The following is a 24,527-nucleotide window of genomic DNA, read 5'->3' as shown; positions in this document are numbered from 1 at the left end:
TATATATATATATATATATATATATATATATATATATATATATATATTTAAAAAAATTTTTTTTTGCTGTTTTCCTAAAACGAAAAACCACATTGCACAAACTTGCTTGGGTTTTTGCCAAGTCAACAAGCTTTTATTAAGTACTTATTATGTTCCAGGCACTTGCTAAGTCTGGGAATAAAAATCACTCCTGCCCTCAAGGAACTTCCATTCTAATGAAAGAAGGAAGGTGAGGTGTGAGGGCAGGGGAGGGGAGCAGAGAATGAAGGAGGGAAAGAGGGGGAGCATGGTGGAGAAATTCACTGAATCAGGAGTGGAGCTGGGAAAGGAGTGAAGGAGCGAGCATGGCTCTTTGGGGCATTTAATCAAAAATGGATGTTCCAGGGGGAACTCATTAATTAGAGCCCAAGGGCACCTGTGGGGAATGGATCTTTCAGGGTGAGAAGGATGCTGGGAAGAAGACATTCTCTAAGGCCAGAAGGCTGCTGGTACATGGTGAGAAGTTCAGTCAGGAAAGAAGTGAGGGTTTTTGTGAGAACAGTAATAATTTTCTTTACAAAAGAGGAGAGAGATATGCCAATTCGAAGCCATCCTACCCAGTACATCATGCTTTGCTCCCCCAGGAAACTTCTCATTGGCAAATCTCATTATGCTGCAAGATTAAATCTGTCTGGTACACGCATCTCATGAGCATCATCTGCCCCTCTGACTAGAGGGCAGGGCCATGGGCTCCAGGGCCTCTAAAGAAGATACTCGGCACAGTTTTTCTCCCCATTTCCCACCAGCCCCATTGCTTTTGGACATCTTTGGAAATTTCTTCATTGTGCTCCCCTCCCCCCCCGGCCCCCGGAGAGTACCTTCTTCTCCCCTCCCCCTCTCCAGCCTCCCTTTGCTTTTCAGCTTCCTTTTTTTTGTATTGTCTTCTATTAGATTATAGGCTCCTTGAGGGAAGGGCCTGTCTTTGTTTTTATTTGTGTCCCTGGTGCTTAGCATTGTGCCTAGCACATAGCAGGCACTTAATAAATTCTTATTGATTGATTGATTGATTATAAGGCTTCTGGCAGAAAGAATGAGGCCCAGAGAATTTGCCCTATGGTTTTCTTGGTCACAGGAAATTCTAAATTAATAACTGAAAGTCTCAGATCCTCTTGCCTGCTACCAAAAAAGGGCCTCTTGCTTTCCTCCGCTTTCTCTGTGGCCACTACAGAGGTCATTAGATCATAGATTTAAAGCTGAAAGGGACCTTATAGAGGCCATCTAGTCCAGCATTCCCCCCTTTTTACAGATTAGGGAACCCGAGGCCCATAGAGGTAAAAAGACTTGTGCCATAAGTAGCAGAGCCCAGATTTGAATGCAGGCCCTCTGAGTCTAAAGCCAAAATTCTTCCCACAGTTCCATGACTCTCTTTCAGTTAAGCTATAGCCTCTATCTACCATCACAGACCAGGTTGATGATTTGATTTGATAATGATAGTAAAGTGTTTGTATATGTTCACACTTAATCCAGTGGGTAACAGCAATAAAAGTAATTGACATTTATTCTAGGAAAACTACTAATTGCCTTACCATAGTTACATCTCTTGTTGTTCAATCATTTTCAGTTGTGTCTGACTTTGCATGACCCCATTTGGGGTTTTCTTGGCAAAGTTACCAGTGTGCTTTGCCATTTCCTTCTCCAACTCATTTTACAGAGAAGGAAACTGAAGCAAACAGGGTTAAGTGACTTGCCCAAGGTGACACAGCTGGTGAGAGTCAGAGGCTGGGTTTGAACTCATGAAGATGAGTCTTCCTGACTCTAGGCCCAGCGCTCTATCCACTGCGCCACATCAGAAAATTAAGTATATGGGGCTATGGATAGATCACAGGACTTCTCCACATTTTAATTTCCTCTTCCTTAAAACTGAAGTAACAATTCTTGCACTACCTATCTGAAAGGAATTTTGTGAAGAAAATGCTGCACAAACGTTAAAGTTTTATAGAAATGCTAGTTGTTGTTACTCTTCAGGGATATATGGGAGTTGTACACCATTAACTAAATGTCATTGCTCTTCCAAAAATGTTTCTGTTCAGTTTTCTGTCAGTGAACGTTAACTGAATGCCAACTGTATACACACATGCATCACAACAGCTCTTAGACCTTCAGTGGCGATTCAAAAAGGAAGCAGAGAAGTGTAGCACCTGGTTTGAGAATGAGCGGCAACTTTTAGCAGTCACTGAAGATGACAGAGCAGAGGCAAATCCACTCAAAATAACTAAGCTTTGGAAACAACTACTCCTCTGCTTCCCAAAAGCAAGTTATACTTTATTCCAGGGTTAAGCAAATAGATTATTGATTTTCATTCATTATTTTCCACTTACTATAAAGAGGTTGTCAGGCTAGGGGGAAGAATTATGGGGCTGGTAAATTGTATGTCTGTATATACAATGTTAGCTTGGCTTATAAACGTGTCCCAGGCATTAATTTTCTTAAATGGACTCTTTCAATTGTATTTGTAGACAAGGAAATTGTCCCTTTGTTCTTAATCAAATCAGGAGGTCTCTGATTTCCTGTGGATATGTTTGTGAGGACAAAAAACAACAAAAAACTCTTTAAAGCATTCCCTATAGCAATGGTACTTTTTCCCAAACATCTGACATTTCTGAAGATTTTTTTATATTCAGCATAAGAAGGATTTATATTACATTTCAGCTTACTTGGTTAGTTTAATTCCCAGATCAGAGTGCTTCCATGGCACTCACTTTTCTGTCTAACAAAAAGAAGTCAAAGTTTTTGCTCAGATATCTTAATAATATATGTCCATATACCAAAATATGAGAAATCTAAATGATATTTTTACCGAATTTCCTTGTGCACGTAGGGTGAAATCGTTCTACCTGCAGAATATGCCACAAAATTAATGTGATACGTTAATAGCAGTCTCCTTTCCATTGAACATATCCTCATCTCTTCATTATGCGAAACTCACCAGTAAAGTGAAACTGTTGTTCACCATAGCCCTGTATACATTTCTACCATCAGAATATCCAGTCTTATGGAATATGTCAAATGTTAACCTCAGCAGATAGTTCCACATGTTTTGCTACATATGTTGCCTTTTATCCGCCCCAACAACTGCTACCATTTTAATGTTCAACTGAGCTGTCCTCAGAGCTGGGAAGATGTGGTTTCAAGGCCCTCCTCAGATTCATACTGTCAGTGACCCCGGGCAAATCACATGACTTTTAAGTGTTCTAGGCAACTGTCCAAGACTGGAAGGTGCCAACTTGCATTGATAGAGGGAGTTTCTTCACCTGGGAGTTCCTTATAACCAGTGAAATTAGAGATCTAGCCCTTATCCCATTCCCTTTCTACCTTCCCACATAAAGTATGAGTTGGAGTTTTTGGCACAGTTCATTTACAAAGCATAGCAAATCATTTCAGATTAAGTTGGTTTAATAGTTTTCCCTATGGAAAGACTCTTCTTTGGATAAGTACATTCAGTGAAGCTACATTATGTCAAAATATTTTTCTTCCAAAATTCCAAACTGAAAAAAAAAGTTTAGACTTGCCAGGAAAAGTTTGTAGAAACAGGTTTAAAAGAAATTAATGGTAGTTTGATGAGAGACTTATCAAGCAAGTCTTCTCCTGATATCAGTTAAGAAATGCAGTATTTCACAAACGGGGAACTCTCTTTGTCCTAATTTCATAACACTTCATATTTATCTTTTACTCTTCTTTGATTTGTATCATATTTATCTGTGTCCATTGTGTGAGGGTAGAGTATGTTTTCTTTATCTTTTCTCTTCCTAACATCTAGCACAATGCATTGTAAACAATAAGTCCTTAATAAATAAAATTCAATCCAACAGGAATTTTTTTTTTCTGATTTGGTTACTTTTTTTTTTTTTTACAACATCTTCATTTCTCAAAATATTCCTCCCTATATCTCTCCAGAAAGTCATCCCTTGTAATAAGAGATGAAAAAGAGAAGGGAAAAGGCAATTAATAACTAATACATCAGCAGAGTCTGAAAGTATATGCAGATGTTCCACACTCATTGTCCCCAACAAAGAAGAGAAGGTGATACATTCTCTTTCTCTTTCTCAGTCAAATTTGGTTATTACTTAATTACAGTGTTCAGTTTCTTTTTTTGTGGTTACTGGTCATTCCATTTACAATGCTGTTGTCTATATATATAATATACCTGTACTATACATGTCTATAATTTTCCTGGTTCTCCTTACTTCATTCTTTATAAATTCATATAAGCCTTCCCATGCTTCTCTGTATTCCTTATGGTCACGATTTCTTACAACATAGTAATAAAATATTACATTCATGTCTAACCAATAGACATTTGTTAATCTAGTTATTAAGCACCTATTACATGACTATTATTAAGCATCCTAAATGCTAAACAAAGACAAAAGCAAAAGCACTCCCTGCTTTTACGGAGTTTGCATTCATTTGCTGAATGAATGAGAGGAAAATGCTATTAAAAAAAAAAAACAAAACCTTGTTTCCACAATGACACTTCATTCTTGTTATCATAGGCAAATTCCATTGACTCTCCCAAATACAACAGTTGGAACATGTTATGCTAACCTTAGAAGGATTATTATGGTGAGTGAGAACATATTTAAAGGGCCTAAATAAACTAATAAGAATATGAAATTGTCTTACAGTATTTAAAATTATGTCACTGCTATAATCCTTTATGACACGGTAATCAGTAATAAAACAGTGTAGTGAGCACCCATTAAGGAATATCAAATCAATGGGTATGCTGCTCATGCTGATTTAAACAGGGACTGATTAGAATAAATGGATTTAATATATACTTATTTGCAGATTGTTGCTTTTCTGTCATACCACTGGAACTTGTACATGAATTATCTAAGAACAATACCTACTTAGATCTTTAATGAGATACTAATGGGAATCATTTTTTTAAAAGTTCACAGTATATAGCATGATGAAACATACAGTGCTAAGTAAAAGTGTCTCCTCCTCCCCTTGAAGGGCTCTGTGGCAACAGTCATGGTGAGAGTTGCTCGATTTCTGTTACGAGTTTAGCTGATTGACTTGCCTACTTCTGAAGATGGGTATCTTAGGATTTATTGTAGCAATCATCCTGAGAACTGTTACTAGGATTGTAGATTTGGTGTGTGTTTGCTTCTGTTGATCAGTTCAGGGGCCTGTTGAAAGTACTATGCTGGTTCACATGCTCCACCCAAGCATAATGTTGGCAGTGGGGTCAGCAAGCTAGTTGTTCATAACCAGGAACATCAGCAACTGTCTATTCCCTGCCAGACCATTTGGATTGCTCCCTCATGACCTGAGTACACAGCACTGACGCGTTTTGCATCAGCTTCTTCCCGGGGTTTATGCAAGTGGTTTGATTTTTTTTCAAGGATGGGGTAGTGGGAGGGGAACTGGTAATTGTCCTGATTACACATAGAACTCCAGAGATCATCCTTCTTTCGGAAATATGTTCAGTCTTTTGACCTCGTTTTAAATCTTTGGCATGCCAACCCAGCAACAGCTCCTTGTGCCTTGTTCCTAAATTGACTGAAATGACTTTTCATCTCTTGTTTTCATTTACTCCCCCGCTAAATCTTTTCATTTCCCTGGTTTTATTCTTCAGCTTTATGGTCTTAATCGTTGCTTTTTTTTTTTTAACCTCCCAGAGGTTTAGCTTTTCAGAAGTTGTTTGTATCCCTCTCCTTATAAAAGTGGCTTGACTTTACTGAAAACACCCCAGCCGGAAGGCTGGCTTGTATTAACCTGTTTGTATTTTGAGTTGATTTGGTTTTCTAGCTCACAGACTGGTTATTCCCTTCAAACTCAAATGTTGAATTTAGTCTTTTTCCACGTTTTCAGCTTGATTTGTTAATTGATTGTGTGGTCACCATCTAACCAGTACAAAAATAGATGATGCAGTTTGATCTACCTCACAAATATCTAATTCTGGCTGCTTTTGCAAAATGTAGAGTATATCAGGGAGGGTTGTGGTTTGCATTTGTTGCTTTTCCATAAGGGGGTCTCTGGGCAAGGATTTTTAAAACTGTTTTTCCCCAAAGCTACGGCCAAATATATGGAATCGTAGAGCACCAAAAGTTTGCCTTTTGGGAACAGGCCAGCTCCTTTATACCAAAAATGTTTGGCAAAAAACAGGGAGACACAGAGACCCAGTGGCACTGAAATGATGAGGGCTTATGGAAAGTTAGGCAGCTATACTGATGAGACCAGAGAATGAGAAACACTTTCCTTTTCTTACTACTTCAAAAAGGACCAAACCATGCCTGTGCTTTATAAGAGAAGAATGAAAATTGATACAAAGGCACTATATCTACATAGGTCCTTGGGGTATTAGAAATTTTTGTCTTAGTGATGCTGGAAGGACAAGGAAACTAAGTTATGGGTTGTTTGGATAATATATAAATGTGTAAGGTTTTTTGTGTTATTTTTTTTTCCTAAGCACCAGATGCTACATTTATTGCCTCTTGGAGTCACAGACCATCCTTTTCCCCAACCCCAGAATGGGGATCTCTAGTGAATCAGAGTGGTTTACAGCCCCGCAGGGTGATTGTCCCAATTTTTCATGTTATAAGGAGGGTTGTATGCTGAAAATATTCTAAAGTCAGGAAGCTATAACTCAAAATGAGCTGTATCATTTAAAACATGAGGGTCTTTGTTGAGATTTTAAAACTTATCCAGCAGACCTTCCCCAAAGGAAGACACCTACTCCTGTTATTACTAAAAGCCCTCTCAAAAGAATGTGGTATATACTTTTTAGTTTATAAGAGAGTCTATTTACTTAGTTTTTTGTTGTTGTTTTTCTAAAGACTAGGTCTCTTCATATTGCCCAGGCTGGAATGACAGGGACTTTTCTTGGGCCTAATCCCATTACTGATTGACCTATGACTTAGGCTAGTTCATCGCATCTTAGACAACCTGGTGCCTCCTGCATACACCCTGGGTGGGAGGAAGGGAAGAGTATCCCCTTTCTGTCGAAGAATTTAGTGCAGACACCTAATCTGCATAGCCCATTCCAGGCAGAACTCCTGAGCTCATGAGATCCACCATCCTCAGCCTCCCTGGTAACTGGGATTACAGGCATGGACCACCTCATCTGACTTAACTGCTTTGTTTCACAGAAACAAAGAGGTTTATTTCTTCTGACTGGGTGAAATATAGTTACTTAGACTGAAATAAGAGATCTGAATTCAGGTTTCCTTTGTTGTCAGATCTTGTTAGACTTAAAACACGAATGCCTTAACTTTCTTATCTTTAATGGAAATTAATAATGGTTTACATTTTTTCATTCTTTCCATAGAGAACATTTCTAATGGGAAAAAAAAACTATTTAGTCTTTTCAAGAGAAAGTGTTGTTCAAATATAAATCTATTTCAGACCAGGTGCAATATTATGTTTCTAGGCCCCTATTTTAAATATAACATTGGTGTAGCAATATGTTTGTTGTCACAAAGGGAGAGATCCTTTTGAAGTATCAGGTAAAATGTGCTCTTCCTTTTCCAAGGTGATTTTTTGGGGGTAATTTATTGTGCATTTTTGCAAATGTGTTGATTCTATTAATTTTTAATATATTGTATATTTTATGATTACTGTTCCTAATGGCTTCCTAAAATACACTTATTCTTTTTCCTTATTTCCTCTGGTGCTTTATATAATTTTTTTTTTATCATTGCCTTTATCATTTTAAATAATTATATGTATCTTGTGCAACTCAGTCTGCTTTTAACCTTGTCATTATCCTCAACCTGTCTTGCAATAACATGATCAGAAATGTTTTTCCACCAAAGTCAAAATGAGACTTTCCTCTCCTCCCTCCTGGTTTTAAGCTGCCTGCTAATGGTCAACAGTATCTAAAGTGCAAATGATGATTCTCAGTGTGTTTTTCACACTGCAATTATTTTTTCTTTTGAGTGAATTTTTACTTGTTTGACTAACATGTTTTTTCAACATCTGTATTAATTTTTATGTCATCCTGCTGTCTGCTTGAAATAAATTTTTATGATCTAGCTCTGTTAAAAGGACCATGCCATGCCTATCACAATTCCTCTTTCTCTAACCTCCACTCTGACACACCCTCACATAATTTGGCCTATTGTTTTGTTTGTCTGTGCCTGCTCAGGTCAATAGAGTAGTAGTAGCACTCTTCCCTAAAAAGCTGTTCATCAAAATGGGAATTATTACACAGAATTTATGCTGGTTGAATTGTCTAAACTCTGCCTGACCTGAAAATAAAGTCCTGGCTTATTCAGCGTTATGAACATTCACCAACCAAATCAAATTTCCCTCATGAAAATGGTTTAGAATCTTGCTAGTTTAGTTGAATTAAAGGTTCCTCCAAATTATATTTTAATGTAAAAAACTAACCATTGTTGTGCTGTGGTACTTCTGTATGATAAGAAGGTATAAAGAAAGAAATTCCCTACAAATAACCATTTCTTCAATGACAAATATATCAAATGGAAGAGACTGCAGGTGTGCTTCACTTTTTAAAAGTATACATGTCCCTGCAGTGTTTTTCCTTTTTGGAAATTGAATTCTATTTTCTGCTGACTTATATTTTCCAAAAACCAAAAGAAAACAAAAAATCAACCCTAATCTTTCAAGTTGAAACATATCTGTCTGTCACCTCCATATTTTCTTCAATCAATTTGTTGATGAAATGTAATAAACACACCTAAAAATATGGGGTAAATTGTTTCAGAACTAAGTCATCCTTTTTTTTTTTTCCCCACACACATTGGACCACAGATTCTTAACCTGGGATCCAAGCACTTATTTGTTTTTTAAATATTTTGAGAAGTGGATTTCAATATACTTCAAAACAATAAGTTTCCTTTGTAATTCCACCTTTTTTATTTTATGCATTTTAAGAATTTATTCTTAGAAAGAGTCCAGGGGCAGCTAGGTGGCACAGTGGATAGAGCACCGGCCTTGGAGTCAGGAGGACCTGAGTTCAAATATGACCTCAGACACTGGACACTTACTAGCTGTGTGACCCTGGCCAAGGCACTTCACCCCATTGCCGAGTTTAAAAAAAAAAAAAGGAGTCCAAGACTCAGGGGGGCCGTGACCAAGAAAAAAAAAGGTTAAGAATCTCTGCACTATAGACATGTCCCCATGTCATGTATATTTATATTTGTGTGTGTAACAGTAGAACCACTCCAGCTCTGACATTTGGTCAAACTGCAGCCAAGATTTTCAACCTGATTGACAATCTCTGCCAATCCAAGTAACATGAAGATGGAAAATATCTGATTGGTTCGAGTGAAATCACTATTGAAACCATTGTTCAACTGTTCTGCCATCAAAAAATAGTAACCAAAGACATTAAAAGCAATAGCTTAAACATTGGTAAGTGACAATACCAGGTGGCACAGTAGATATGTGCTAAACTTGGAGTCAGGAAGAACTGAGTTCAAATCTTGCCTTAGACACCTACAAGGTAGGTGTTATTTAACTGTGCAAGTTACTTAATTTCTCTTCTACCTCACATCTTCCTCATTTGCAAAATGATGAGATTGTAGGCCCCCAAAATTCCTTCCAGTTTCAGATCTGTGATCCTTTAAGGTCTTTTTTTTTTTTTTTGGAAAGTTCAAAGACATTCAGGACTTTTTAGGATCCTATGTTAGGTGGCAGCATTGATTAAAGAGATGGGCATACATGTATGTATGTTTACTGACAAGAAGAAGCAAAAGCCAATGTAAGCTGGTAGGAGACTGCTTGGAAAGGAACAGGCACAGATAGGAGCTTCAGTAAAGGTCCTATTTTTTCCATTTAATTCCTCTTACTAGCCTTAGGTCGGCTTCTTGTGACACGGGCTATCAAGAGTGACATCCCCAAAATGAGTTCTGAAGGGCACCAGCCCCACCAGAAGGATCATAAGTAGCTATGATATTATGATAAAGATCATAAACAGCACCATCCAGTTGGGATCTATGCAGTATCCACTTATCCTCACAGACTTCTTGTATATTTTTTTCATAATGTATTTCGCATTTCACTTTGAAAAGAAAGTATTTTTTCTTGAATTAGCTAACCATTAAAGTTTGGTCTTCTGTTTTAGGCATCCCTTTCCTGAGTGTGAATTACCAAAATTCTTCAGGAAGCAATGTATTTAGTCTTGATTTAATCAAAGTCAGTGTTTGTACCATTAAATACATACATATATATATATATATGCATATATATATGCATATAGATGGAGGAAAAAAATCTAAATCATTTAAAGGTAGTAATGGTTTAACCTGAATCCTTTCCTTTAAAATTTCTTGGAGTATTTCTTCGAGTCATGACTACATTTGCTGAAAAGTGAATCTATTGCATTTTTAGAAGATACGAAGTGCATCTCTGTCGTGTGATGTGAGTCTCATGTCAGCTGCAGCTACTCGATTTGCATGTAAATTCTGAAATTTTCCTTGTCCCGTTGTGACACTTCTGAAATGTCTGTCTGTTCTTTTTTTTTTCTTTTTAATTTCTCAAGCTCACTATTTGGATAAGATAGTTAAAGGTACTGTATATTTACTCTTTGTTGACATGTCTACACACACACGCACACACATATATATATACACATATCTATATACACAGAAAAAATATGTATATAATATTGCATTAGGTGTGAAAATAGATTGTTTCCATGCATAATTTCATGAATTATAAATCAGGCTCACATTATGTGAAATGCTTCCATTGACAGTATGAAGACCTCACTGTCTGTGTCTCACATTAGCAGTAATGAATATCACTAGTTGCATCATTATGTAAATGCATTAGTTTTCACTGGAACCAAAGCTGAAGACAACAGATCATTTGCTATTTTCCTGGCCCTCTTAGCTCCATCATTGGCAATTCAGTTTTAAATACTTCCATTAAAAAAATACATGCCTCTTAACTCTCGTGTCTCTGCATAAGAAACTATCAAAATGAAGGCTTTTGATTGATATATGTATATAAATATATATGTGGTTATCAAGAAAAAAGCTCATTTATCCAGATATACTGGATTATTTGTTTTACTAAATGTTTGAAGATATGAATGCAATTCTGTCTTTACATTTCATATAAAGACTGTCAAATGTATTTAATATTGATATTGAACCCATCATAACAAAAGGAATGAGGGACCAGAATAAAACAGCAGATTCTCATGTCTTCAGCTGTTGTAGAAATAGGTAACTGTAAAAAGAAAATTGAGATTAAAAAACCCTCTTTCCCCTTCTCAGATTATGTATTTTCTATTCCTTCTTTGTGCTTTTCATTAGAATATGGCAATATTCATGGCAATATCCAGGCTTTCATACAATAACACGTGTGTGCATGCAATCAGCCACTGCACCTTTTTGTTGGTAGGGCAACTAAGTATTTCATTTTCTTCCAAATCGAAACCACCACCAAAAAAATCCCAACATATTCAGTAGGAAAATTAGCCTTTTATGCTTATTATATAGTTCATAAATATAGGTGGTAACTGCCTGAAAGAAAACAAGCAGCAAAATTAATCTTAGACTGACCTGTTGGTATCCATAAGACTAATTTCATTCCTCCTTGCCACAAGAGACTTTCAGAACCCCCTTCTTTCTGTTACTGCCGATCTTAAGAGACAACAGTGTCTCTGGGAGATATTTCAAGTTACATAGTGGAGAATGGGGAGTTGACGAATTAATTCTCTTAAGGGAGACTTCAGATGTAGAAATCTCTTTAAACAGCTTGTCCTAAACAGCATCTGAAATGTTAACTTTGTCTTCAAAACAAGGGCAGCGTTCTAACTGGCAAAGACAATGGAGTGTTTGAAGTAATGCCCATTCACTCCTCCCCCCAAATAATTAGCAATAATAATAATAACCTGCTGCACCAAATATTTTTATTTCTATCTCGTATAAAGTTATTGACAACTGTGTTTTCCTAGCGATCTGATTAGTAGCCACTTCTTATTAGGACGTCAGTGCCATTTCTGTCCTTGCTTTTGTCAGTGTCTTATCACACTCATAAGGATAAGAACACCAGAATCTGCCTGAGTGTCATCCTCATACACAGCTCATGTTGGCTGCATGCCAGATATCATCGATAGGAATTGGCAAAAACTGTTTCTTATTATGTAATGTTAGACTGAGACAATTATAGATTTTGGATATATTAAAGTATTTTAATTGTTTCCCAAATTTTCCCTCCTTGCCCATAAAAGCAGACAAGATAGGATATAAAGGTAACAGCATAAAAAGCCTTAGGGAGATTGTCACAAAATATCACTTTCTGCTATCTGTCTTGAAGCACGTCACTACCGTGTTTTTGTTCAGTCTATCAATGTTTTATTGTGGTCCTTATGGTATTTCATTTTGTCCGTCCTAAGTAATCAAATACGCATAGCTATTACATTTAGCTGGAAATCCTGTTGGTCCTGTCCCATCCGTATGCAGCCTGAATCCTGATGTTTGTTAGAATAGATGCTAAAGCTGCTTCACTATTTCCTGGGCTTTGCTTCTTCTGTGAAAAGGAATGTACTGTGGGCATAAAGTATAGTCATTACAACTGGCCTATACTTTGTGCAGTTATTTAACGCACTGTAATTTCACATGAACGCACGGCAACTCTGAGACCAGATAAAATTAACATTCTCTTTTAACACCATTCATATGCTCATGCCCACTTTCATGCTTTTGGAATTAGAGGGATCTGTTTAAAGCAACAAGGTACTTCCAAGAAGGCCTTTCCTAGCAAGTAACCAATAATGCCTGCCACAGATTCAAAATCTTGAATAGGGATAAATTACCTTGATTCAGACATTGTTTCACCCTGCACAGTCAACCTTGTTGCTTTACTGAGGGAAATAAAGTAAACTTAATTTTGTCTGGCCTGCAGGTATTTAGAGGATTGTTGCATGATTCCATCCCACACAGGTAAGTGGTGTCTCAAGAGTCAGGCCAATCAAAGATGCCACTTGGTTAAGACCTAGATTCCTTAGGGAATGTTGCTGTTTCTATCCATGTGCAATTACAGTATTTGTGCTGTTTATAAAGGCCTGTTCCCAGTAAGTGTCCCTTATTTGTTCGTACAGAGTTGGGAATTCTTTCCATACTTAAATCACTCGTGATGTCCTTCTTTGTCTATTTTGACAGAGGGTTGCCCTGGTCTGTGCAATAGCAATGGAAGATGTACCCTGGACCCAAACGGCTGGCATTGTGTTTGCCAACCAGGGTGGAGAGGCGCAGGATGTGATGTAGCCATGGAGACCCTGTGCACAGATAGCAAGGACAATGAAGGAGGTAAGATGTCCTGAGCAAGGGGAGACCATTGTGTGTGTGGCAGAGCAGAGGTGTAAAAAGCTCCAGTAAGGCTCAGAGTTGTGAGCTGCTGGCCCATTGGATCCTTCAAGATTAAAATGATGGAGGCCGGCACAGTGGTTAAGAAGCTCAAACAAATGCAGGATCACTTTGTTTAGAGGAAAAACAAAAGTAGTGAAACTTCAGTTGTCAGTGCTGGTTTTTCCCCATACTCTTTCCCAATGCTCCAGCATTCCTTTTCCCAATCCATCTCCCCCCAGCCTGGCCTGTCCCCCACCCCTAGTATGATATATCCATTCCCACTTCTTCCTACCATACTTCATGTCCCCCTTTTCTAGGTATTCCTCAGCTGTCCCTTTTAGTTCTTTTCTCCTGGCATCACACACTCACTACAGACCAAAATGAAATTTAAAAGGAAGCTCCCTTTAAGAGCTTCCTTAAGAAAGGAAACATGTTTAGGTTATAGGGGAACACATCTCACTCACACACACATACACACCCTTTTATCCTGCTGCAATTAGTCCTCTTCTTTATTCTCTAAGCACCAGATAGCCAAAAGGGTGCATAGAAGGATGTCTACAGCTGCTGAACAAATTCTGGTTTTTAGAAGATGGTATCAAAGAAGCAGTGCATAAATAGATGCCAGAAAAAAAAATAACAAGAGTACAGTGGATCAGTCAGCCTCTATTAAGCACCTACTACGTGCCAGGCACTGTGCTAAGCACTGGTACGGTATGTGGGAGGATGTCCCTCTGCAGCAGGGCTCCATATTGAGCTTCTGTCATGATGCATATCTTACCTGGTGGCTGGTGGGAGGGGCGGGTGAAGACCACAGGCTTTGTAGTCAGAAGTCCTGGATTCACGTCTCACTTCTGTCTCTCTTTACCTGGGTGACTTTGGCCAAGTCACTTCACCTCTCTAACCCACAGTTTTCTTATTTACAGAGTGAGAAGGATGAGGGTCCCGAGGGTCCCTTTGAGCCATAAATCTCTGATACTCAATAGCCAAAATTCAGAAATATTCTAGTTTACTCTTAAAAACCAAAGGAGATTATAGGAAGGTGTCTGACATTTCCTTAAAAGGACTCTAACCTTTCTTTAGATTTCTTTTGGGGGGGGAGGGAAAGAGTGAGGCAGAATGGTGGTGATTATTGTCATTAAGGATTCCTGTGGTTGTTTCCATAAATACCAATGTGGCAGAGAGGCAATGTGGTGTGTCGGACAGAGAACTAGTCTCAAAGCCATGAAGACCTGGATTCCAATTCAGCTTCTTGCCCGTACTGACTGTGGGACCCTGGGTACATCACTTAACTTCTCAGTGCTCTAGACAAGTCTCTACAGTGAAAGGTTTCAAAGAAAGTGCATTGGTAGAGGAAACACATCTAGGAGTTTCTGACACAGATCCAGTCACTATACCAACAAAAGTCACCATTAATTTAAGATCTCTCATAAAACTGTAGAAGAAAATGACCTTTGCAAGTTGCATATGTTTAGGCTTTGACTAGGAAAACATAAAATGAAGATACCATTTAAACATTAACCAAATTACACCTAATCCTTTCTTTTCTACTTAAGGTTAAATCAACAGTTAAATGAGATCATTGGTCTTTGATTTAACCAGCAAGTTGATAATCAACAGTCATTATCTAGAGAGCTGGGTTTCCAGCCCCCTTCTCTAACTCCCTTCCTGTATAGGAAAGACCGGTTCCCTTAAATATATAAAAAGATGTGTAAGAGGATGACTTTGTGCCCTGTGTGCCTTTCCTCCAAAAGGTTTCTTCCATTTATACTGTATATATCTTGTAGTTATTTGCATGTCATCTCTCTCATTAGAATAAGAGCTCCTGGAGGCAGGGGCCTGTACGTCCTTGACGCTTAGCACAGTGCCTGACACATGGTATGCATTTCACTGGGGAGTCAGTGGAGATCAGGGCTGGAAATAGATATCAGGGTGTCATCTGCACAGAGGTAATAATAGAAAAATCTGAGAATGGATAAGATGGCAGGTAGAGAGAAAAAGCAGAAGAGGGCAGAGGAAAGAGCCTTGAAGATCACTCACCTTGAAGAGTCAGAGAGAAGATGTCAAACCAAGTGACAGGACATAATGTCTTGGAAGCCAAGGGAAGTGGATGTGTCCAAAGGGAGGGAGTGACCAACAATTATCAGATGCCGTAGAGAGGTCAAGGTGGAGGCTTGGGATTTTACAATTTCAGGAGGTCATTGGTACCATGTTATACATTCCTAGCTTATAGGGAGATTGCAGTTTAAGAGGGGAGATTCATTTTAGTTCCTTGGTGCCTAACAGCGTCCCCAAAATATTTTGGACAGAGGCTGAATTAAGAAGTGTAAGGCAGGAGTTCTAATGCCCCAGGAGAATAAAAAGCTTCTAGTCTATTCTACCGAAAGGACACTTTTTCTCTGTAAGGACCAGAATGGGGGCAGGGGGAAAGGGTAATAAAGATAGATGAAACAGAACATTATTTACTTCTTCTGTTATCTCTCTCAATATAAGTACAACATAAGATGCTTGCCATGATTAAGAACGAATCCTCTTTCTTGCTTAACATTTCCGCACTGATCTGTTTGTAGTTTGAGGGAAAAAAAATCAGAGATTTGAAATGTGATGGGGGGGATCAGAAAGGGAGCGGGGGGGAGACCAAAAAGATGGAAGACAGGAGAAAGCAGAATGACAAAATAAAGACAGTATCAGGGGGAGCAAAGAGGGGAAACAGATGGAATTGATATGAGAGACAGAATGAGGGGACGGTCGATAGCAGATGTCACCGGGGTGGAGCACAGAGGTCCCGGAACAGGGAGGGGAGACGTTTTAAAGACAGGGGAATAAAACTCTGCTCATGTCTAGACAAGGGGGAAAATATCATTTTCTCAGAAAGAGACAAATAAGCAAAAGAGAGAGGGCAGAACAAAGAGTAGGGACTAAAAATAGTTAAATGAAAATCAGAGAAGAAACCCAGAGGCAGAATGACTGTCTTCTCAAAGAGAATGCAGGTTTTACCAAAGCATAGGCCGGCAGGCAAGCATTTAGTAAGCACTGCCTGTGTTCCAGGCACTGCACTAAGTGCCAGGGATATGTAGAGAAGAAGAAAGACAGCCCCTGCCCTTGAGAAACTTACACTCTAACGGAGGGAGGCAACAAAAGAGGATTGAAAAGCACGTGAAGCAAGGGAAAGAAGCAACTCACACAAGAGCCGTGGTGGTGAAGGCCAGAGTCCATTTGGAAGAGGAATGAAGCATACCAGCCAGACCTTGTCTCCAAAATGGAGGTCCCAGAAGGAACTCACCCATGGGAGAATGAGGCCTGCATGGCAGAGGGAAGTTCCAGTGTGAGATAGCCCTTCATTCATGGTATGTCAAAGTCTAGAGGGCTAAAAGCAGAGGCAGGAGGAGAATGGAGTAGAGTGACACAGAGGCCGTTAGATAGTGCAGTGGAAAGAGCGTCAGGCCTAGGGTTGGGAAGATCTGAGTTCAAATCCCATCTCAGACTCTCAGTAGCTGTGTGAACCTGGTCAAGTCACTTAACCCCTATTTGCCTCAATTCCTCATCTGTAAAATGTGAACATAATGGAGAAGAAGATGACAAACCACTCGGGTAACTGCCAAGAAAATCTTATAAACAAAGTCCATGGGGTCATGTAGAATCAGACACGACTGAACAAAAGAAAAACAGCATAGAGTGAATCAGAGGAAGATTAGGTTCTCAGGACCTAAAAAGGCACTACTCAGAAGAGAAAGCAGCAGTTGGAAATTAGATAAAAATTATAATGTGGAAATACTGTGAAAATTTTAAAAACTACTGACATTGTATCAGGAACTAATGGGATACATGACTTGGGAGAATTTGTATTTTTTAGCTTGTCAACCAGTGGTATCAAACTCAAATAGAAATGGAGGCAGCTACATTCATAAAGATCATTGCAGATGCATATTGACTTGTTTTAAAATGTAGCATTATTGATGTTCTATTGTATTTTATTTATGTTGTTAAATATTTCTCAGTTACATTTTCATCCGGTTCAGGCCACACTTGGGAATATTGCAGGCCACAGGCCGCATGCTTCACACCTCCATTCTAGACACTGTCCGAGATCTAGGTTATGGTTACCAAATGCCACTTACAGATATTTCTGTTAACTCATATTTTCTTTTAAACTGATGAAATATCAAAGAAGAGGCCAGTAAGCCTTATGTGAAGGAGTTATTTGCCATTCCTCCCCAAGAATACCTGGATTTAGAGTTACAAGGGTCCTTGGAGACTGCCATGTGCGACTGTCTCCTTTTATTGTGGGTCTTACATTATTAAGAAGGAAATAATAACTATTTATATAGTGCTTCAGCATTGGCAAAGTACTCCTACATACGTTATCGTGTTTGAGCTGAATGGAATGATTATCCTTGCCAGCAGAACAAACTAGGACATGAATGGATTGGTTCAATCACTGCTACTAAAGGTACTGAAATTATGTTCACTGGTAAGTTAGTGACATTGTCAGGCAGCCAGTCAATAAACATTTATTAAGTGTCTGTTGTGTGCCAGGCACTGTGCTAAGTGCTTTACTGCCTCTGACTTTTCAGAGCAGAGCATTTATTTTTTCCTATTTTAATTAATAACATTTGTGTGGTTTTTTGTTTTCAATGTAACGTAACCTCTTTAGACCTGCACTAAAACTAGGCTGTAGACTATAGCCTTGAAATTCCAAGTCTGATGCTTCAACACTGGTGCTTCTCAAGAGTATTTGTTGTTCTTGTTGAGCCATTACAGTTCATCAACTTTTCACGACCTCCATTTGGGATTTTCTTGGCAAAGAAAACCACTGAAGTGGTTTGCCATTTCCTTCTCTAGCTCATTTTACAGACAAGGAACTGAGGTAAACAGGGCTAAGGGACTTACCCAGGGTCACAAAGGTGGTAAGTGTCTGAGGCCACATTTTAACTCAGGTCTTCCTGACTCCAGACCCAGTGATCTATCCACTGCGCCACCCAGCTGTCCCAAAAGTATTCAGTGAAGTACAAAGTCTGGCAGGTTCTACTGAGTTAGAAAGGCACTGATCACAAGCCAGCAGTGAACCAAATGACTGTCATTGAAGGACCAGCCTGCCTAACCCCACTATGCATCCTCATTAAAAGTTATTCCATTAGATGATGAATTTGGGGGCACAGCATTGCACCAAGTGATAGAGTGGTTCACAGTCTGTATCCTTGGAGAGAATAACCCCACCAGAAAATTCATATATCCATGAAGTGTTGCAATGAGTATTCTAGATATACTGCCTAAATATAAAATAGTGGTTGTTCTTTAGAGGCAGATACAGTGGACAAAGCATGGGCCTGGAATCACGACGACCCAAGTTCAAATCCAGCTTCAGAAACTAATTACCTGAGTATCCTGGGCAAATCACTTAACCTCTGTCTGCTTCCTCGGTTGTAAAAGGGGAATGGTAATAGTACTCCTACTCACAAGGTTGTTGGGATCAACTGTTTATAAAGTACTTAGCACAATGTGTGGCACATAGTAGGTGTTTAATATAGGCTTATTCCCTTTCATTTCCCCTCTCTAATAACCTTGTTACTAGAGTAGTTATATGTGCAGGAATATAGTTTGACGATGAAGACTCAGTGGCTGATCCGTCAGATGGCCATTTCTAACATTTTAGAGACCTGGCTGCATCCTACTTTGTGGGGAGATCATTTTTGGGAGCTCCAGGACTTTCTTTTCATCCCCAGAGCCAGAGCTGTCCCCAAAGAAATTTTCAAAAATCTCAACTTCTGGGGCAGCTAGGTGGCGCAGTGGATAGAGCACCAGTCCTGAAGTCAAGAGGACCTGAGTTCAAATCTGGCCTCAGACCAAACACTTGACACTTACTAGCTGTGTGACCCTGGGCAAGTCACTTAACCCCAATTGCCTAAAAAAGAAAAAAAAATGCAAAAATCTCAACTTTTGAAGCATAAGATCTTGGAAACTTCTGTTGCTAAACTTGATTCCATCAAAGACTGTATGGGAGTCTCTGGCACTCATGTCTAACTTGAAGGGATCTGCAGAATCATTTCACATTAAATAAAATTCCCAAGAATGGTATTACCATTTCTCTTTGCTGCCAAGGCATCAAGCGAGTGCTGTGGTGATGAAGTCACAGTCCCTACGTCGTCCAGTTAGGAGCCGGATTAAGTCCCTTGTATCTGACATATCAAATTGTCGTCATTACCACATAATTCCATTTTATTTCACGTTATTTGTTCAGACACAAAGTGGATCGTCAAAAGTCTTAGAGACTTGAATTTGAACCCTGACCGTCCAACTGCAAATTCAGCACTTTGTCTGCTATAGCAATATCTGGTATGCTAGCTCCCTGACTCATGGAGGACCTGGTTGGTATAGAAGTGGAAGTCTGGTCCGTTTTTCTACCTGGTCTTCATCACTATGATCAAAATAACACCCAAATGTCCATTTGGCATTGATTTGGAATAGGAAACAGTAACATAGAGTTCCTGTTCTTTGGGAAACCTAAAAATCTAACAGATGACACTGATTAAAAGAAGTTAAAGGAGACACACTGGTAACTGAAATTGAATCTGTTCATTTACTAAATAAACTGGCATACCTATTCAATCTTATTATAATATGCTTATTAAAAAGCAAGCCTGTTGGCTTAAGTATTATTATAATATGCTTATTAAATGTTATTCTAATATGCTATTATTAAATAAATTGACATGCAAAGAGACAATGCCAAGTTATACTGAATATTCAAATAATTAGAACATCCAATTCCCTGAGCATTCTACTTAATCAAGATTTAACTTTATAGTGGATACTCTAATAGCAATAGTCAGTGATAATATACCAGTTACTTAATACATATGACATGATGAGTTTAGCAGAAAGGAGTTTTGATGGAAATTTAGGAGACACGGATTCTAATCATCTTTTTGTCTATAAGTCACTACTTGCCCTTGGGAAGATCACATGCCTTCCATGGGCCTCAAGTTTTCCCATTGGTAATACCTTTTTTGCTCTTAAAAAAATCTACGTAATCAAATCCAGTATAACTTTCCTTTGAAAATATTTCCATTATTGTGATCAGGTTCTATCTTTGTTATACTTCCAACTATCTCTACTAAGGTCAGGTGGAAAGAAACCCCTTATGTGATAACAACTTTCTCCATTCCCACTCATCCACCATGATTGTGTGTATTCAAGCTGGTGTTACTGTCGGCCTTTTCACAGGCTCATAATACTGCAGGAATAATATTAAAACATGGGGTTGACAATCTCAAGCATCCCTTCACACTACTATGCTCTAGTAGCAAATTCCATTTCACAGAATTCTCATGGGGAAAGCAAACTCTGTCCCTGGAACTAAGTTACCTGGAAACTTAGATGACCTTTAAGGTGCCTTCTAGTTCTAACATTCTAGGAGTCTGTGAATTACTAACCTTCCATGTGGTCCACAGCATTTCCAAGCAGAAACAAGAAACTGTGTTGTGTTTTCTTTAAAGGTAAAATCTTTAATAGCTTGAAGATAATTGTGATCTCAGTGACTAAGGAGAGGGAAAAGAGGACTAAAATGAGGAGATGCAACTGAACCCACGACATCTCTGCTCTCCACAACCACCACCACCCCTTACACCTGTTTAAGTGCCCCTGACTCTTCAAAACTTATCATGGAAGGCAGCTCTCATGAAGACAGACATAAAGAATACATGTACACAGCCAAACACATAAATAAATAATGCATGAGCTGTGTTAAGTGCCTATTGTTGGGAATGACTGGGAATTCATGCAGGTTGCACCTGGCATAAGTTTTGAATTACAGGCCCCCAAGCAAGAGTTTGCAAAGACTCTCTCTCTCTCTCTCCTTTTACCCTTCTCCTCCTTCCATTAGCCCATTTATCTTCAGAAGTGCCCCTATCATGTAAACCCCCTTTTCATGGTCTCCTATTTACCATGGGAGCTATTAGAGCATTAGTTATATCTACGGTGTTTTGACAGGGTGCATTATGGAGAAATTCATGACCTCTTATCCAGTAAGTCAGGGAACATTTCAAAGCAATGAGAATCTAGAAGTCTCTTAAAGGAAAGGAATGACAAGAGCTTGGCAAGCTGGAGGAATGTGGGAATTCTAGGCATAGAATGTGGCGTAGGAAGAGAGGAGTTAGGAGTTCTGTAGTAAATAATCAGACAAGGGGCAGATGGAGCACAGTTGCCTGAAGAAAGTAGTAAGGAGGGTATGAAAGATCAAACAACAAGGATTTGTTAGGCCTCTACTGTGTGCCCCACATTGGGCTAGGCACCAAGGGTACAAAGACAGAAAGGAAAGTCTCTGCTCTCTAGGGGCTTACTATGGAGGAAACAGTGTGGTAGGTATATAAATATAAAATACATAAAAAACTAAAAATAAGAAGAGGAATTCCTAGGAGTTGGGAGGGATCCAGAAAGTCCTCATGTGTAGGTATTTCTTAAATCGAGCTTTTAAGAAATCTAAGGATTCAGAGAAGCAAACATGAGAAAAAGAGTGCATTTAGGCATGGGGGACAGCCTGTGAAAAGATGAGATAGTATGAATGAGGAACAGTTTGGCCACACTGTAGGATGTGTGAAGAGTAGGGATGTGTAATGAGCCCGTGGTGACACATCCTTTGGAAATAACACTTCAGTGGCTTTGTCAAGGATGGATTGGGAAGGGAAGAGTTCTGAGGCAGAGAGCAGTTGAAAAGCTATTGAAAGAGTCCAGATAAATGCTAAGGGAACACTAGGGAGGGTGGAGACTTAGAAGCAAAGAAGGTCTTGGTTTCATAGAACAATAAGAAGTCATAAGACAATAAGAACATGGAAGAATAAGAATAAGAAAAGGAGAGGTGTAATAAGATGATATGGGTAGAGGGGCGAAGCTGTAATATTAAAGATTAAATAAGTGGATGTGAAGAGATACATACATTTTTTGAACTGCCTGCATTATAATACAGTGGGATAAATGCTGAATTTGGAGCTCAGGGTTCCATGTACTTTACTAGCTTTGAGTTCTTTGCCTGAGTCTTAGTTTTCTTATCTATAAAATGGGTATAATGGAAGCAAACAAACAGAAAGTGATTCGTTTTTTTCCACCCTCTTTTTAAATCTAGAATTGAAAGTAATGTGTGACTGGAACAGAAGTAGACTTCATCAGTTACAGTACGTGCCACCTCCAGGGGTTGTCATGAGGGTCAAATGAGATAACATGCAAAGCACTTTGTAAACAGCGATGTGCTCTAAAAAATGACATCTGTTATTAGTGTAGTCAATAAGAATAACAATCAGAGTTACATGAATATGCCACTTTTATTGAAAAAAAAATTTGCATAAAAAAGACTCAATATGTAATTATTGATACTCACCAGGTTTGAATAGCTTTATTCTCTGGATATTTTTCATAATGGATGCTATTATGTATGGCTTCTAAGCTAATATAAGTATAAGCCAACCTAATCTTTCTGAGACAAAAATGGAATGTCAGTGATTTTGCCAAGCTATGAGCTACTCCACCAAGACGATTTTTACCACACTAGACATTAGCCAAGCACGTCATCAGCTTAGCAGAACTAGACAGCACCAGCTACATAAGTACAGACAAAGAATGAAAAATGTTTTCTCAAGTTATAGGGAGCCAGATTCATAACCATCCGTCACTCGCTTGGGCAAGTTGCTGATAAACTCCACAGAAAAATAACAAACAGTGTGTCCCTGCATCTTGGCTGTTGAAAATGAGATTCTTTCTCTGATTGATGTTAGCAGAGAGGCTTGTAAAAATGCATTTCCAGCTGATTAGTTCAGAAGGTGTCAATCTCATGCAGTTTTATGACCTGCAGACTCCACACCAGATGTACATTTGCTTTTTATAAACTAACAAAGATGAATGAGTAAATTTGAGCATTCCTCTTTGGCAACTGTACTATATATTCCCTAAGGGAGTACTCTGTGGGGGGAGGGGGGAAAAGGAGACATTTAACCCCTGAGGCACCAAATGTTGATTTTTTTTTAGAAAGTCTTAGAGAGGTGAAATAGATCAAATTTGGAATTCCTTTCCTCAGTGAATTGTTTTCACTCTTGGTAGGCATTGGCCATGGAGGGATAAAAGCTGAGAGATGTTTGAGATACTGCTTTTACACTCAAAAGCTTAATAGAGTAAATAAACATTAATTCCACTTCTCATGGGGAAAGAGTTCTTTTCTAAAAAATAAATTTTATCTCTTGATTTTACATTGCCTAGATTTCTTCCAAATGCCCCCTCCCAGAGCTATCACAAAGCAAAAAGAATATTTTTAAAGACAAAAGAAAAATAAACAAAATCAAAAAAGTATGAAAATATATTCAATGTTTCACACCATGGTCCTCTCACTTCTTCAAAGGAGTCAAGGGAGGTGTCCTCTCATATCCCTTCTTTGGAGTCATTCTTGTTTTTTTTGTAATTCAGCAATATTCATTTTCTAATGTTTTATGATGGTTGTTCTTTCCATGTACATTGTTGTAGTCATTGTATACATTTTCTTGGTTGTGCATATCACAATCTACATCAGTTCACGTCAATCCTTCCATGTTTCTCTGTATTCATCATATTCATTGTTTCTTATACAACAGGAAAATTATATTATGTTCATGAACCCAATTTACTCAGTTCTTCAATCAATGGCGCATCTCCATGGTTTCTACTTCTTCACTACCACATAAAAGTACTGGGGACTTTCTTCTTATCATGGCTTCCTTAGGGTATATGTCTAGTAATGGAATCTGTAGGTCAAAAGGAATGGACGTTTTGCTCTATTTGGACATTCCAAAATAGAGGAAAGAATTCATAAAAGAAATGCACTATACATTTTAAAGATTCTTTTTACAATCTCTTAACATATAAGCATGATTTGCCACATGAAAGCACATTTTCCCACTCCCCACCTTTTAAAGCTAGGAATCACATTGTATGAATGGGACAAAAGTTGTCTTTGTCACTTATCAGTATGTCTTTGAATCACTTTGTGCTTTCAGCTCCTTGAAGAGTGGCACAATATAAATACAAAGCATTAGCCTTATTATTATAGTATCCTCTGATGAAAAAAAACCAACATCATTGCATTATCTCCTCCTATAGCTTGACAACAAATATAGTGTTTCTTCGCATTCAGACTTTTTCTATCTCTATAACCCATTGGGGAAATGATTAAACAAGGTGGAAAAAAATGCAGTAAGA

The 24,527-nt window shown here is 38.5% G+C and overlaps 1 protein-coding gene across 2 annotated transcripts in view; it reads left to right on the top strand.

The window, feature by feature from the left end:
* LOC114024545 (teneurin-3) overlaps positions 1 to 24,527 on the top strand; it is a 440,254-nt gene that overhangs the window by 325,427 nt on the left and 90,300 nt on the right. For both annotated transcript variants that reach the window (XM_027837581.1, XM_027837579.1), the window contains exon 12: positions 13,131 to 13,277. In XM_027837581.1, the coding sequence (XP_027693382.1) occupies positions 13,131 to 13,277 (147 nt within the window). The remainder of the gene's footprint in view (positions 1 to 13,130; positions 13,278 to 24,527) is intronic.

The sequence above is a fragment of the Vombatus ursinus genome, unplaced genomic scaffold (assembly GCF_900497805.2).
Source record: "Vombatus ursinus unplaced genomic scaffold, bare-nosed wombat genome assembly UNPS02014821.1, whole genome shotgun sequence".
NCBI classification, from domain to species: domain Eukaryota; kingdom Metazoa; phylum Chordata; class Mammalia; order Diprotodontia; family Vombatidae; genus Vombatus; species Vombatus ursinus.
This window is presented reverse-complemented; position numbering and strand designations above follow the sequence as displayed.